This window comes from Coffea arabica, chromosome 11c (assembly GCF_036785885.1).
Source record: "Coffea arabica cultivar ET-39 chromosome 11c, Coffea Arabica ET-39 HiFi, whole genome shotgun sequence".
In the NCBI taxonomy this organism is placed as follows: Eukaryota; Viridiplantae; Streptophyta; class Magnoliopsida; order Gentianales; family Rubiaceae; genus Coffea; species Coffea arabica.
The window spans coordinates 8,001,175-8,016,394 of NC_092330.1; the positions used below are offsets into that span (position 1 = coordinate 8,001,175).

The 15,220-nt window shown below is 37.3% G+C and overlaps 1 protein-coding gene across 1 annotated transcript; it reads right to left on the reverse strand.

The window, feature by feature from the left end:
- Window positions 1–174: 174 nt before the first annotated feature.
- On the reverse strand, window positions 175–14,036 carry LOC140016455 (uncharacterized). The gene is made up of 4 exons (XM_072069979.1): window positions 13,817–14,036; window positions 11,534–11,818; window positions 1,098–1,388; window positions 175–779 (listed from the first exon to the last, which is right to left on the reverse strand). Exons 1-4 carry the CDS (start codon window positions 14,034–14,036, stop codon window positions 175–177), a joined length of 1,401 nt encoding a protein of 466 aa, XP_071926080.1.
- Between the last annotated feature and the right edge of the window lie 1,184 nt (window positions 14,037–15,220).

Here is a 15,220-nt window from a genome sequence, read left to right on the forward strand (position 1 = left end):
GTGCACCTCGAATTGCTAGAGTTTCCTCTGTGGCTGCTTCCCCTTTTCCTTCTCTCGGTGATTCCCCTCGCTTTCACTATCTCCCCACACCAGTTTCTTGCTATAATCCCTATTCCTGATATGACCATTTTAGCTGAAATTGCAGCATCCGTGTTGATCAACATTATACCTTCTTTAGGAGGCTCCCATCGTTGCTAGGACCTGTCCTTCCATTTCTAGTGATGAATTTGCTCGTGAATCTGATTCATTCGCTGCCTCATACTCGATCCATTCCTGTTGTGCTTTATCTACCATTAATTTTGCATCCACAATCTCACTCTGAAATGTCAACTTGTTCCTAGCTTTCCAGATTTGCCACAAGACATTTACCGTGAGCCTAATTCTGTCTTCTCCTTGTGTCTTCCTTGCCGATTGCATCACAGCTTCCCACCATCTCCACAAGTTACCTTGCATTGCAACTAAACCCTCCCACTTCACAGGAGCTAACTTCCATACTACTTTAGCTTTTGGGCAAAAGAAGAAAATATGTTCAATGGTTTCAGTTTCCTCCCCACAGCAATGGCATATCTTGTTGCCTTTCCCAAATCTTTTGTAGATGGCTTCGTTAGTATCCAGACCATTCTGCAGACAGCTCCATCGAAAATGTTTCAGTTTCATCTTCACGTTTAGGCTCCAGAATTTTTTCCAAACTGTATGCTTCCTAATTTCCCAGCTGGTTTCTAGATTAGGTTCTAGGCTTCGGTTCATGCTTTCACATTGTCCCTTTGCAACAACATAACCTGTCTTCACAGTGTAAATCCTAGACTTACTATAATTTCGGAACAATGTATCTTTCCTTTCATATAAACTAAGGGGGGTATCAGTTATATGATCCACATCATCTTCATGAAACCAGAGCTATAACAGATCTTTCTTCCACCTTCCACCCTCTGTTAGTTCATTAACAAATTCGAGCTTGCAACCTGATGGTTTTATAGTTGATACCCTTCCATTAACCGTGCCAGGTATCCATCTATCATGCCAAATATTCATAGACCTTCCATCTCCTACTCTCTTCCATAGCCCCTGCTAAAGTAGTTCTCCCTCCTTGTGAATACTTTTCCAGCACCAAGAAGCATTGTTAGGTGGCTGTTGTTCTAGCCAGTCAATCTCTTTCATATACCTAGCCTTCAGAACTTTGCTTACTAACAAATTTGGATTAGTAACAATTCTCCAAATTTGTTTAGCAAGCAAAGCCATATTGGAGGCCTCCAAATCTCTAAAGCCCATCTCCCCTTTCCCTTTGACCTCAAAAAGTTTACTCCACCTAACCCGATACACTTTTTTCTCTGATTCCCCACCACCCCACCAGAACCTTGCAATTTTAGCACTACTGGCCTTGCACAAACCTATAGGGATTTTAAAACAGGACATAATGTAGGTAGGCATAGCCATGATGACAAATTTGATCAACACCTCTGTTAGTCCCACAGACAACCAAGAGGGGGGGTGAATTGGTTTGATTAAAATCTTAACCAAGTTTAAACACTTTTTCTTTAATGAAAATTTACCTTCCTTTTTAGTAATGATCAACCAAGTAGATTAGAAGACAATAGCAATATTGATCAGAGAAGCAAGTATAGATAAGCAATGAAGATTTTATTAAACAGAAATGTAAAATAGAGAAACAAACCAAGTGTCTACCAAGCTTTACCCAAACTTGAAGACCAAACACTAGGAAGAGCAACTTCTCTTTGATGAACGAAGATCAACTAGATGTACAATGGAGGGAGCACTTCCTCCTTGCCCTAAGCCTCACTTAGTCAAGCTAGGAAGTTTTACAATCACTCAGAAAACCCTCAACAAAGCTACACTAAAGATCCTTTCAACCACAAAAGAAATGCTCAACAGAAATTCACACCACTTTAAAACAAATCTGCTTTGGAGACTATTTTCTAGCTAAAATATCTCACTAGATCTTGTAAACAAAGTGTGCAAAAGTCCTTACTTCGTTTAGACCAGTTTGATTTTAAAGGGATCCAGAAATGGGCTTCATCAATGCTTCCAACGGATAGAAGGCAGCTGAAGAGTCAACTAGCCGTTGGGGCTGTCGGACGTCCGACGATCGAATCATCGTCCGAACCAATCGTCCGATGATAGCCAAGTTGAGGTTCGGACGTCCGATAAGTTCTTTGTCGTCCGACAGCACAGCGTCCGACCTTGGGCCGAGAGCTAGCAAGTTATCTTGGAATTTTTCGGACGTTCGATGCGGTTGATTAGCGTCCGATGGCAAGCGTCCGATCCTTCCGGACGTCCGATGCTTCCATGTGAGCGTCCGACGGTGCTTCCTTCCTGATGTTCTTTATCTTTTCGGACGTCCGACAGTTTCCTTTCGGCCGTCTGACCTGATTGTCCTGTTTTTGCTTCTCATTTTGGTTGTTTTACATTTCATGACATATTTGAACCTGATTCTTGGATAGACAAAAAACACTTGTATTTGAAGAAGGTTAGACAAATATTTCAAAGTACCAAGAATGACAAACTAGACATACTTAAAAGACAATATCTTTGATCGAAAACAAAACAATGACTAAATTCATTCATATTATTCCAATCTTGTTTGCCACATCCAAAGCAACGTAGTCAGGAGATAAACGAACATATGCTTTCTTTGTTCCAACAGACCTGATCAAAGTGTTCACTTTCTTGGTCTGTATAAACAAACTTTTGTGATCATCAAAACCAAGAATAACATTCTCCCCCTTTTTGATGATGACAAAACAAAAGTTTGAAATGAATTTTGATTGATTGCTGATTGCAATGAAAGCTCCTCCTTTCTAAATAGACTAGAACTCCCCCTTTCTTAGTGAATCATAAAAAAAAATGTGAAAACCTCCCCCTCACTAGGCTGCCCAACCGAGTTCCAAAACATGACAATTAAGCAACTCACAACCAACATATTACCAATTCAATCCATCATCAAAATCCAAATTTAATTAAACCATCAATCAATTCATCATATCCAACATTATCAATCATCAATCAGATCTCTCCCCCTTTTTGTCATCACAAAAGAGCAAACCAAAAACATCCATCTTATACACAAATACATCTTATCCAAAATGTAAACCAAAAACAATTCATTCCATTCACATAAACAGAATAAACAAACATCACCAGTACTTAAACATCACCAATAACTTCCATCAAGATACTTAGAAACATCACAGAACTTAAACATAAACAAGAATATCCATTATATTACACCACAGTACTTAGATCATCCATCAAAACACACCAAAAGAAACTTAGAATATCCATAACATAACATATTCTAAAAGAGACAAACAAAATGCAAATGTCCTAAATGATGATCTACGTGGATCCAGGTGTCCTCCGAGAAAGCTGATATTGGTCGAGATCCTCCTCTTCAGTGTCTTCATCATCTTCAGCAGCTTCTACAATTGGTGCCTTGCCTTTGTCTGATGTGGAAGGGCCATGAGGAGTCACAGGAGTTGCTGGATTCGGATCTGGAACTGATGAACCTGGATCAGTGGTTCGAGGTTCTTTGTCATGTGAGACTTCCTCAACCACAGGTGGAGGAAAAAGAAGATTTTTTTTGTCAAGAAAGGCAGTTTGCTGCTCAGACGACATGGTGAGCATTAGGCCATGTTCTAGAAGAAGAACATGCTGTTTGAGTTCATGAAGAAGCTCAATTACTTCATTACTGGAAGAGGAAGATGGTCTAGTGGCAGATTTTCTAGGGTGAATGGGAGTGAGTAAAATGGGTGAAGGATCATGTACAGTCTTGGACCTTTGTTCACTAGATGATGCCCCCTTATATGCCCACAGATTATCTTTAAAAACAAGATTTTTTCTTTCAAAATATGCTCTGGTAAAGGCATAAGAAGATGCTTCTTTTGGACACACACCTAGAATTGGAACTTTGTAAAAGTCAAAAATCTTTTGAAGAAACTTTCCATAGGAAAGTTTTCTTCGAGAGTCAGTAGCATAGCGAAATAAAAACTTGCACATGACAAAACCAAAATCAATCCGAATTTTTTCTCGAAAACAATAAAAGAGATACAACTCCATTTTGTTTGCATCAGTTCTGTGCCCATCAGTGGGCACAAGCAGGTTTGAAATGATAGAAAAAGCAATTAAATTCACAGGAGCCAGATCATTCAATTTAGCATCAGCAGGTGAGGAAAAACTTCTTTTGAAATAGGTTAACATTTTTGTCCCATCAAAATGATTTGCAGCAGTAGGAAGCTCTTCATAAGAAAAGAAATTAGCAACCTTATCTTTGCATGAACGTTCAATGGTAGTCTTTAGAATGGAATTGACAGTATCAGAATCAAAGATTAGGTCTACCCCATTTACCCTAGACATGATCTCAGTTTGGTCAGTTCCTTTCCTAAGGTTGGCAAAAAATTGATGCAGCATATCAGGGTAGTAGACATTTGGCATGGAAATGAGATGTGACCATTTCTGGAAAGCAAATAGATTCAGAATGGATTCTAAACCTATGGAGTGAAATTCAGAGGGGTTTACGGTTCTTTGAGGGATGACACCCTTCTGTGATATCCAGGCGTATTTGTCTTTTGCAGCATCATCAAAGAATGGAGGGAGAGGGACTGATTTTGGAGGCGGTTGAGAGGAGGTCCCCTGTCCAGATTCAGGCTGAGATGTGGGTTGTGGAGTAGGCCGTGACATTTGACCCTTGATAGCTCTCCTTTTGAAGCGTTTGGATGTCCGTTTGACAGTAGGAAGATCCTCATCCTCATCCCTGAGTGGATGCTTGCGTCCGGCAGTAACTTTTCCTCCCCTTAGATTCACCATTGTTCTAAATGTGTGGAATGGAGGATGCAAATGATGCACACAGCAGTAGGGAAGTGAATCGCACAGAAATTTTGGGACAAAAACACCTTGAACGAGATTTGACAGAACGGTTATGCAAGAGTAGGGTTGTGAGGAAAATTTGGGGATTTGCGAAATGTTACTCAGTTTGGTGAAATGATCAGGAGAAATGAAACGCAAACGATGGGGAAATGTTTTGGTTGAGTCAATTTGGGAATGGTAGCTACAGAATGGTACGAATTTGAGAGTGAGGGAAGAGAGAGTTTTCGTCCGAGAGGAAATAGGATATGAAGAGACTGAAGCAAATAAGGAAGAAAGTTGATTTAAAAAATGAGCCGTTGCACTGTCGGACGGCCGACCGAAGTTGTGCGTCCGAACAGGCGCAATCTGGAAAATGACTGAAGAACATCATCGGACGTCCGTTCATCTTCTTTCGGACGTCCGAAGACCCAAAGAAAATTAAGATGATTTTTCGATTATTCCTAATTTTGATCTTAGATGAATGAACTGTTCTAATGGCAAAGCTTTCGTAAAAATATCAGCAAATTGATCTTTAGAACAAACATAATTTACACAAATTTCACCTTTTTGAACAAGATCACGAATAAAGTGATGCTTTATATCTATGTGTTTTGTCCTAGAATGATGAATAGGATTTTTGGTCAAATTGATAGCACTAGTATTATCACAGAATACAGGCATGCAGTCATACAACAATCCAAAATCATTCAAAGTGTGCTTCATCCATAGAAGTTGAGCACAACATGCACTAGCGGCAATATATTCCGCCTCGGTGGTAGACAAAGAGATTGCACATTGTTTCTTGCTAAACCAAGAGACTAAACAATTTCCAAGAAAATGACAAGTTCCACTCGTACTCTTTCTATCCACATGACAACCTCCAAAATCAGCATCCGAATAACCATATAGAGCAAACTCATTAGATCTAGTATACCAAAGACCATAGTCTAATGTACCTTTCAAGTACCTAAAAATTCTTTTTACAGCATTCAAATGTGATTCTTTTGGACAAGATTGAAATCTAGCACACAAGCAAACAGCAAACATAATATCAGGTCTACTTGCGGTTAAATAAAGTAGGCTTCCGATCATACCTCTATAATGCTTTTCATCCACATGATTACCTTCTTCATCTTTGTCAAGTTTTGTAGAAGTGCACATTGGAGTTCCAACTTGTTTTGAGTCCTCCATGCCAAACCTTTTCAGCAATTCCTTGGTATATTTTGCTTGATTTATAAAAATTCCCTCAAGAGCTTGATGTATTTGAAGTCCAAGGAAGAAATTTAATTCTCCCATCATACTCATTTCAAATTCATTTTGCATAGTGGTGGAAAACTCCTTACATAGATACTCATTAGTAGCACCGAAAATAATATCATCAACATATATTTGCACAATAAAAAGGTCTTTCAACACATGCTTAGTAAAAAGTGTGGTGTCCACAACACCCCTTTTGAAACCTTTTTCAATCAAGAACCCACTTAATCTTTCATACCAAGCTCTTGGAGCCTGTTTTAAACCATATAAAGCTTTAGAAAGTTTAAACACATGACTTGGAAATTTTGTATTTTCAAAACCGGGGGGTTGATCCACATACACTTCTTGATCAATAAAACCATTTAAAAAGGCACTTTTAACATCCATTTGAAACAATTTGAAACCTTTGAAGCAAGCAAAAGCAAGAAGCATTCTAATAGATTCTAATCTTGCTACGGGAGCAAATGTTTCATCAAAATCAATTCCTTCTTCTTGTGCATATCCTTTAGCAACTAATCTGGCTTTATTTCTTACAACAACACCTTTATCATCCAACTTATTTCTAAAAATCCACTTTGTGCCAATGATAGGCTGATTTTGAGGTCTATCAACAAGTGTCCAAACTTCATTTCTCTCAAATTGATTAAGTTCCTCTTGCATAGCCAAAATCCAGTTTTCATCCTTTAAAGCATCATTGATATTTTTAGGGTCAAAAAGAGAAACTAAAGCAAAATTATCAATCAATTTTCTAGATGAGGAACGAGTGTTTACCTTCTCGGATGGATCACCAATTATAAGTTCTTTTGGATGATTTTGGCTGAATTTCCAAGCCTTGGGAAGATCTTTGAGTGGATCATCATTTTTGTCTTCATCTTCCACTTCTTGATCATTATGAACTTCATTTTCCATTTCAGTTGCTGCTGGTTTAGAACTTCCTTCATTCCCAATTGATAGCTTTTCCATTCCTTCTCGAACACCTACATCATCATCCTCACACAAACTTTTGGAATTATCATCATTGGCTTCATCAAATGTTATATGTATAGCTTCTTCAATCACAAGAGTTCTTCTATTAAAAACTCTATATCCTCTTTTATTTTCACAATATCCCAAAAATATTTCTTCATCAGATTTTTTATCAAACTTGCCAAGATGTTCCTTTAGATTCAAAATAAAGCATTTACAACCAAATACTTTGAAGTAACCAACCGTAGGTTTCTTATCAAAAATCAGTTCATAAGGAGTTTTCTTCAAAATAGGTCTCAAGAGAATTCTATTCATCACATAACATGCAGTGTTTACCGCTTCAGCCCAAAGGTATTTAGGCAATCTACATTCATTCAACATAGTTCTAGCAGCCTCTTGGAGAGTCCTGTTTTTTCTTTCTACAACACCATTTTGCTGTGGAGTCCTTGCAATAGAAAACTCATGAGTTATACCATTATAATCACAAAATTCTGGAAAACCACAAAATTTGAATTCGGTTCCATTATCACTTCTAATTCTAACAATTTTTAAACCAAGCAGATTTTGCACTTTAGCAAACAATGAAGTAAAATTCTTGAAGGCATCATCTTTATGAGCAAGAAATATCACCCAAGTGTATCTAGAATAATCATCCACAATCACAAAACAGTATTTCTTACTACCCAAGCTAGAGATTTGAGTAGGGCCAAATAAGTCAAGATGCAAGAGTTCTAAGGGTTTTGAAGTAGATACACACTTCTTTGTTTTAAAAGAAACTTTTGTTTGCTTACCAAATTGACATGCATCACATATTTTATCCTTTTCAAAACTGATTTTTGGCAAGCCTCTAACTAGTTCTTTTTTCGAAATTTCCTTTAGTAAGTCCATGTTAAAATGACAAAGTCTTCTATGCCACAACCAAGGATCTTCATTTGAAGCTTTAAGACATTTTAAGCTAGAAGAATCAACTTTATCAAGAATCACAATATATATGTCATTAAACCTCTTTTCTTTGAACACAACATTATATTTGGAATCAAGTACAATGCATTCAAGCTTTTTAAACAACACATACAAGTCTTTATCACACAATTGACTAACACTAAGCAAGTTATAACCTAAGTTATCAACCAAGAGCACATTATGAACAAAAGTTTCACCATCCTTACCAACATCACCTATTCCAATTGTCTTAGCTTTCACATCATCACCAAATGTTACCTTTCCACTTGATTTTGATTTCAGCTTTATGAACAAGGAAGGATCACCGGTCATGTGCCTTGAGCAACCGCTATCAATGAACCATTTGGACTTGTTTGAGCATTTTTCCTGAAAAGAAAGGGTTTTTGGTACCCTTTTTAATTTTTGGGTCCATAATAGTTAGCATTGTATCTAACTAACCACATGCACTTCATCCCTTTGTTCAGATTTCTTTTCACATAGCAATTACCTTTCAAATGCCCTCTTTGACAACAAAAACCACACACAATGGAAGAGTCCTTAACATGTACTGGTTTGATATATCTCAATCCACCTCTTCTATATGTTGTGAACCCATGTGCAATTTTGTTGTGTGTAAATGTTCTTTGAAAAGTAGTAGGATGGGTAAATAACATGTTCCTTTTGCTAAACTCCTGCTTTCTTGCTTTCAGAGTCTCATCCAAGTTGTCCATCCTTTTTTTTAAATCACCCTGTCTTTCCTTCAGCATTTCACAAATATTTGTCTTTCTATCAAGCTCATCTTGAACATTACATCCGGCTCTTACAAGACTTTCATTGTCGGTCTTTAGTTGTTTATTTTGTTGAAAAAGACTTGCATTTTCTTGAATGAGAAAAGCCATTTTCTGTTTTAACTGCTTGTTTTTATCATAAGATTCCTTCAAGGCATTATGCAGCTTTTCAACAAAAGATTCAAGATCATCATCTTCATCATTATCACTTTCAGATTGAGAGTGTGTGGAAGTTACCTCATTATTTCCAATAGCCATGAAGGCCATTTGAGCAGATTCTTCTTCTTCTTCAACTTCTCCTTCGGAGTTGCATTCATTCCAAGTAATCTGAAAATTGTTGAATCTTGGCTTTCGATCAGCTTTTCCATCTTTCATCTTCTTCATGGGGCATTCGTTTGCATAATGTCCAATCTGTCCACATTCGAAGCATTTGTCCAACTGTTTCTTGTTGAAATCTTGTTTACCTTTATACTTTGTGATAGATGGCTGATTCTGGAATTGATTGCTAGGTCCTCCCCTTCTAAACTTTCTTTTATTCAAGATTCTCTTGAAGCCTCTGGTGATGAGAGCAAGATCATTATCATCACCATCTGAGTCTTCATCATCCAAGTGAGCTGTATCATCTTCACCTTGAGTAGTCTTTAGAGCAATGTTTCTCTTTGCTCTAGCATCCTCTTCCTCCTGCACTTTAGATTTCAGTTTCAACTCATAAGAGGTTAATGAGTTAATGATAGATTCAATAGGCACAGAACTTAAATCCTTAGCCTCTTCTATTGCAGTCACTTTATTTTCCCATTCTTTGCCCAAAGCATTGAGAATTTTCCTGTTCTTCTCTCCCAAGGTGTACTCTTTGCCCAACGCCTCGAGATCTTTGATCAAGTCAGTGAACCTGCAATACATTTTGTCAATATCCTCAAGAGGTTCAATTTTAAATGATTCATATTTTGTGACCAAGATGGCTTTTTTCTGTTCTTTCACATTGTCACCACCCTCATGGATTTCTCTTAGTTTATCCCACATTTCTTTAGCCGATTTGCAGCCTTTTACTCTGATTGATTCATTTGAATCTAGGGCACTATAAATAACATTCATGGCCTTGGCATTCAATGTGAGGTTAGTTCTATCTTGAGCATTCATTTCAGCTCTCATTTTTGGCCGAAGCAACCCTGTATCTGCATCAAGAAAGTTAGCTTCATGCGGTCCTTCACTCACAATAAACCATAGTTCAATATCAATAGATTGTAAAAAGATAATCATCCGTTCTTTCCAGCTAACATAGTTAGAGCCACTGAACATGGGAGGCCTAGTAACAGATTGCCCCTCAACAAACATAGCATGACTGGTTGTCATCTTTACTCCAAGCCGTTAGAGCTTAATCTCAAGGAGACCAAGCTCTGATACCAATTGTTAGTCCCACAGACAACCAAGAGGGGGGGTGAATTGGTTTGATTAAAATCTTAACCAAGTTTAAACACTTTTTCTTTAATGAAAATTTACCTTCCTTTTTAGTAATGATCAACCAAGTAGATTAGAAGACAATAGCAATATTGATCAGAGAAGCAAGTATAGATAAGCAATGAAGATTTTATTAAACAGAAATGTAAAATAGAGAAACAAACCAAGTGTCTACCAAGCTTTACCCAAACTTGAAGACCAAACACTAGGAAGAGCAACTTCTCTTTGATGAACGAAGATCAACTAGATGTACAATGGAGGGAGCACTTCCTCCTTGCCCTAAGCCTCACTTAGTCAAGTTAGGAAGTTTTACAATCACTCAGAAAACCCTCAACAAAGCTACACTAAAGATCCTTTCAACCACAAAAGAAATGCTCAACAGAAATTCACACCACTTTAAAACAAATCTGCTTTGGAGACTATTTTCTAGCTAAAATATCTCACTAGATCTTGTAAACAAAGTGTGCAAAAGTCCTTACTTCGTTTAGACCAGTTTGATTTTAAAGGGATCCAGAAATGGGCTTCATCAATGCTTCCAACGGATAGAAGGCAGCTGAAGAGTCAACTAGCCGTTGGGGCTGTCGGACGTCCGACGATCGAATCATCGTCCGAACCAATCGTCCGATGATAGCCAAGTTGAGGTTCGGACGTCCGATAAGTTCTTTGTCGTCCGACAGCACAGCGTCCGACCTTGGGCCGAGAGCTAGCAAGTTATCTTGGAATTTTTCGGACGTCCGATGCGGTTGATTAGCGTCCGATGGCAAGCGTCCGATCCTTCCGGACGTCCGATGCTTCCATGTGAGCGTCTGACGGTGCTTCCTTCCTGATGTTCTTTATCTTTTCGGACGTCCGACAGTTTCCTTTCGGCCGTCCGACCTGATTGTCCTGTTTTTGCTTCTCATTTTGGTTGTTTTACATTTCATGACATATTTGAACCTGATTCTTGGATAGACAAAAAACACTTGTATTTGAAGAAGGTTAGACAAATATTTCAAAGTACCAAGAATGACAAACTAGACATACTTAAAAGACAATATCTTTGATCGAAAACAAAACAATGACTAAATTCATTCATATTATTCCAATCTTGTTTGCCACATCCAAAGCAACGTAGTCAGGAGATAAACGAACATATGCTTTCTTTGTTCCAACAGACCTGATCAAAGTGTTCACTTTCTTGGTCTGTATAAACAAACTTTTGTGATCATCAAAACCAAGAATAACAACCTCTTTACCCCATTGGCTTAGCAACTTATGTTTTCAACCTTGAAGTTTACTACTAATTTTGCTATTTAAATACCCAAAAACCTGATTTTTAGCTCTCCCAAAGGTCATAGGAAGTCCTAGATATTTGCCACTTTGAGCTTCTCTCATATTGTCCAAAACCTCACTAATTTCCCCTCTAAGCATCCTGGGAGTATTTCTAGTAAAAAACATGGCAGACTTCTCAAAATTAACTACCTGTCCAGTGGCTTTGCCGTAAAGCTGAATTATCTCCTTGATCTCCTGAGCTTCTTGTTTGCTTGCTTTACAACACAATAGAGACTCATCTGCAAAAAATAAATGAGATACCATAGGGCTGTCTTTGCAGATTTTTATGCCAGTTAGTTGCCTATTTTCCACAGCTTTCTTGAGTAAATTTGAAAGCCCTTTAGTGCATATGATGAACAAATAGGGAGATAGAGGATCCCCTTGTCTAATTCCTCTGGAAGGCTTAACATATCTCACCTTTTGTCCATTTAAATTAAAAGAGTAAGAAATAGTGGAAATACAAGTCATGATCCAGTGAACAAAAGTAGGACAAAAACCCATGTGCATCATTAATCTGCCTAGAAATTTCCACTCCACTCCATCATAAGCTTTAGACATATCAAGCTTTATGGACATGAAGCCTACTTTGCCAGATCGCTTACTTTTCAAAAAATGCAAAAGTTCATGAGCAATAATAACATTGTCTAGAATTTGTCTCCTAGGAACGAAGGCAGATTGAGATGGACTAATGCAGTGCTTTAGGACTTTTTTCAGTCTATTAGTTAACAGCTTAGAAATGGTTTTGTATAAAACATTACATAGACTAATAAGTAACTTTACCATGATAACTTCAATTCCAGGTACTGTGATTTTAATTCAAATTGATATTGATGTGTTATATTAATTTGCAGAAATTGTTACTTGTTTGGCTTGATGGACATGTTCTTCTGTATCAAACTCTGATATTATATTGGTTCCAAATTTGGCATCCATTTCTCTATACAAATGTATATTTCATCATATTGTTGAACAAACTTTGTATTTTCTAAAGATAAAATTTGGACTTGCTTAATATATTTAAATAAATGGCTTAAAACCTTGTGCAATGCCTCTTTGTCGTAGTGCTTTCTAAGACAAGTTCACTTTGAGCAACCATATCTTCTGTTACACTTATCTCTTGATATGCAGAGGCTCTGCTTTTGGCATTTGGAGGAGTGCTTGTGTTGCATGCATTTCATGATACTATTTTCAATTGCATATTGATACGAACGCATCCAAAGATATGAACTCGTATCCCACCAAACCTTGGATATAGACGAAGAATCAAGTTGAATTGCAGAAACTCTTGACCCTTCTAAGTCACGAAGCTATGAACTAAGAAAATCTCTTAACCCACAACTTAATAACTTAGCAAACCAAAGTTGTCTGTAGAAGAATGGCACAACCAAGATGGATACTTGATTGAGAAGTTCGATTGAATACTCTTAAGAAACTCTCAAGTATTCAAGATAAGTTCTCTTAGATAAGAGAAAAGTGATAAACTCACGTTATTTCTGAAAAAATCTGATTAGCCCTCAATGTTTGAAAACTAGGTTATTTATAGCCTTACAATAACTCAAACCCTAATATGATTTCTACTAATTAACCCTAAAATAATGAACTATAATTTGGCTTACTTAAAGAGTAATCTAGACGAATTAAATGCCCTAATAAAATGACTAAAAGTAGCAAGGAAATTGACATTTAAACCCTTACTTACACTACTAACTAACGACACAACTAGTTAGACTAAACTAGCTCGTTTATAACTCTTCAAGTGCAACCAGCAAAGTAACACATGGAAGCTTTTCATGTTGAAAGCCTTCAATGGTCCGTATATCTTCACCAATGCGAATTGGACAAATTGGACACGATTTAAAGCTTGTTGAGCATGACCAACTTTGAAGATTAAGTAAGCGAAATCTTCATGGATTTGGAAGGGAACCAGTTATTTATGTTTGTATCATTCCCCTCCTCTTGAAAGTGATTTGTCCACAAATTGATAGCGTACTTAGAAGACAACAATGTTGGAAATAGATGAAGGACCACAAGCCAACCTACATGTCATTTGGTCAGCCTCAAGTTGCTTTCGAACAAAGACATTCGCCAAGACAAGAAACAGCTTATGTAAAACTTGTGGACACTATGTAGCACTCAAAAACTCTCGATTCAGCCATTTGTCATAGCTGGTCAAATTTGGACCTACACAATAAATAACACAATTAGTATTTGTAGGTATAAAACTGCTCATAAATTACCATTGGCATTCACCAGATAAGGATTTTCATAGTGATGCTCAATTAGCTTAGAAAATTCCTGAATTTGGTTATGCAAAGTTGTGTAATTCATCAATTGTTGTTGTCTATTTGGCACAACTTGCACATCTTGAGATGGAATAATGAACCAATCTTGTTGCACATTTGTAGAAGCATGAATAAGCAAGGTAAGAACAACATTCGGATCTTGATTGACACACATGTTCACATTATCTTACATAAGAGGCAGCAATGAAGTGAAATTCACTCCATATGGAGCACACAGACTAGCACAAGATAAAGTTGACAAAATGAACACTTGAACTCTAGATTTAGGAGGCGGAATTATGCTTGCAACATCGCAACATTTAGCTAGTAGCAAACTCTTAAAGCCAATAGTAGTAAGCTCCAAAGTATGCCTTGGTGTTGATAGCACTTCTTGAGTAGACATTGGGCATAACTAGACAGCTTTACAATTTGTGAAAATTGGTAATCCTTGATCAACCACAATTCCTTCAAAAGAAACAAGAGAATCAGATTTAAAAATCTTAGAAAATCGAAAAGGAAGTAATGGAGTATCATTAGATGAATGATAAGGAACTATAGAATAAGACTCAAGTAGAGTTACTCCTTTTGAAATGTCAAGAGGCTGATCAACAAGCACATCAACTCTAGATGAGAATTTGATCACTTGTTGAGAGCAAAGGGACTTAACACTTAAGACTCCAAGTCTATGAAAGCTCTTTAACTCTTCAATGGATGTAGGAATTGAACAACTTAACATCAAGACAATTGCACATCGCTTAACCTGCACAAAACAAGAAATGCTATACAAAGCCAAGTTAAGATTGTTAGTACAATAAGAAACTCTCCTTACATCCTTAAATTTTGCAATAAATGATTGCTTTCTCTCTTTTCTTTCCACTATGGTTGAGGCACTCATGGATTTTTCCTCACTCAATTCTTTTGAGTGGTCCCTCTTTTTCTCTTTTACATTTCCCTCAATTTTTACTTCAAGTGCACTCTCAAGTTTTACCTCACACTTTTCATTAGCAAGCACAACTCGCTTTTTCTCTTACTTTTGCTGTAGGAGGTGCTCATATGTCATCTATGGTTGATGTACTTGCATGCTTAGTCTTGGAAAAAATTGATGTAATCTGCTCCTTTTCCCTTTTGAGCAATCTTTCTTCCTTTAGCTCACTATATGTTGACCTACTACGAGAATTCTTAAGCTCCATATCTCGGTTATGGTCATGAGACCTCTCAAAAGAACAAACTAATTTGGTTGAGGTTGAACTCCTTTTAGATGCTCGGCACGTCCTCTTTTGGTTTGCCATATAGCTATCACAAGTGCGTTCATAAACACCGCTAAGGGTACGAAATTCATGGTTTGACACTTTAGCACCG

What these genes read in the sequence shown, in the direction of transcription:
- LOC140016455 (XM_072069979.1), bottom strand. Translation starts at nt 14,036, where the DNA reads ATGTGTGTCAATCAAGATCCGAATGTTGTTCTTACCTTGCTTATTCAT. An exon ending in TTATCTGGTGAATGCCAATG is followed by an intron (nt 11,819 to 13,816) that starts GTAATTTATGAG and finishes TATTTTTTGCAG; the next exon opens with ATGAGTCTCTATTGTGTTGT. An exon ending in AATTAGTAGTAAACTTCAAG is followed by an intron (nt 1,389 to 11,533) that starts GTTGAAAACATA and finishes AAATCCCTATAG; the next exon opens with GTTTGTGCAAGGCCAGTAGT.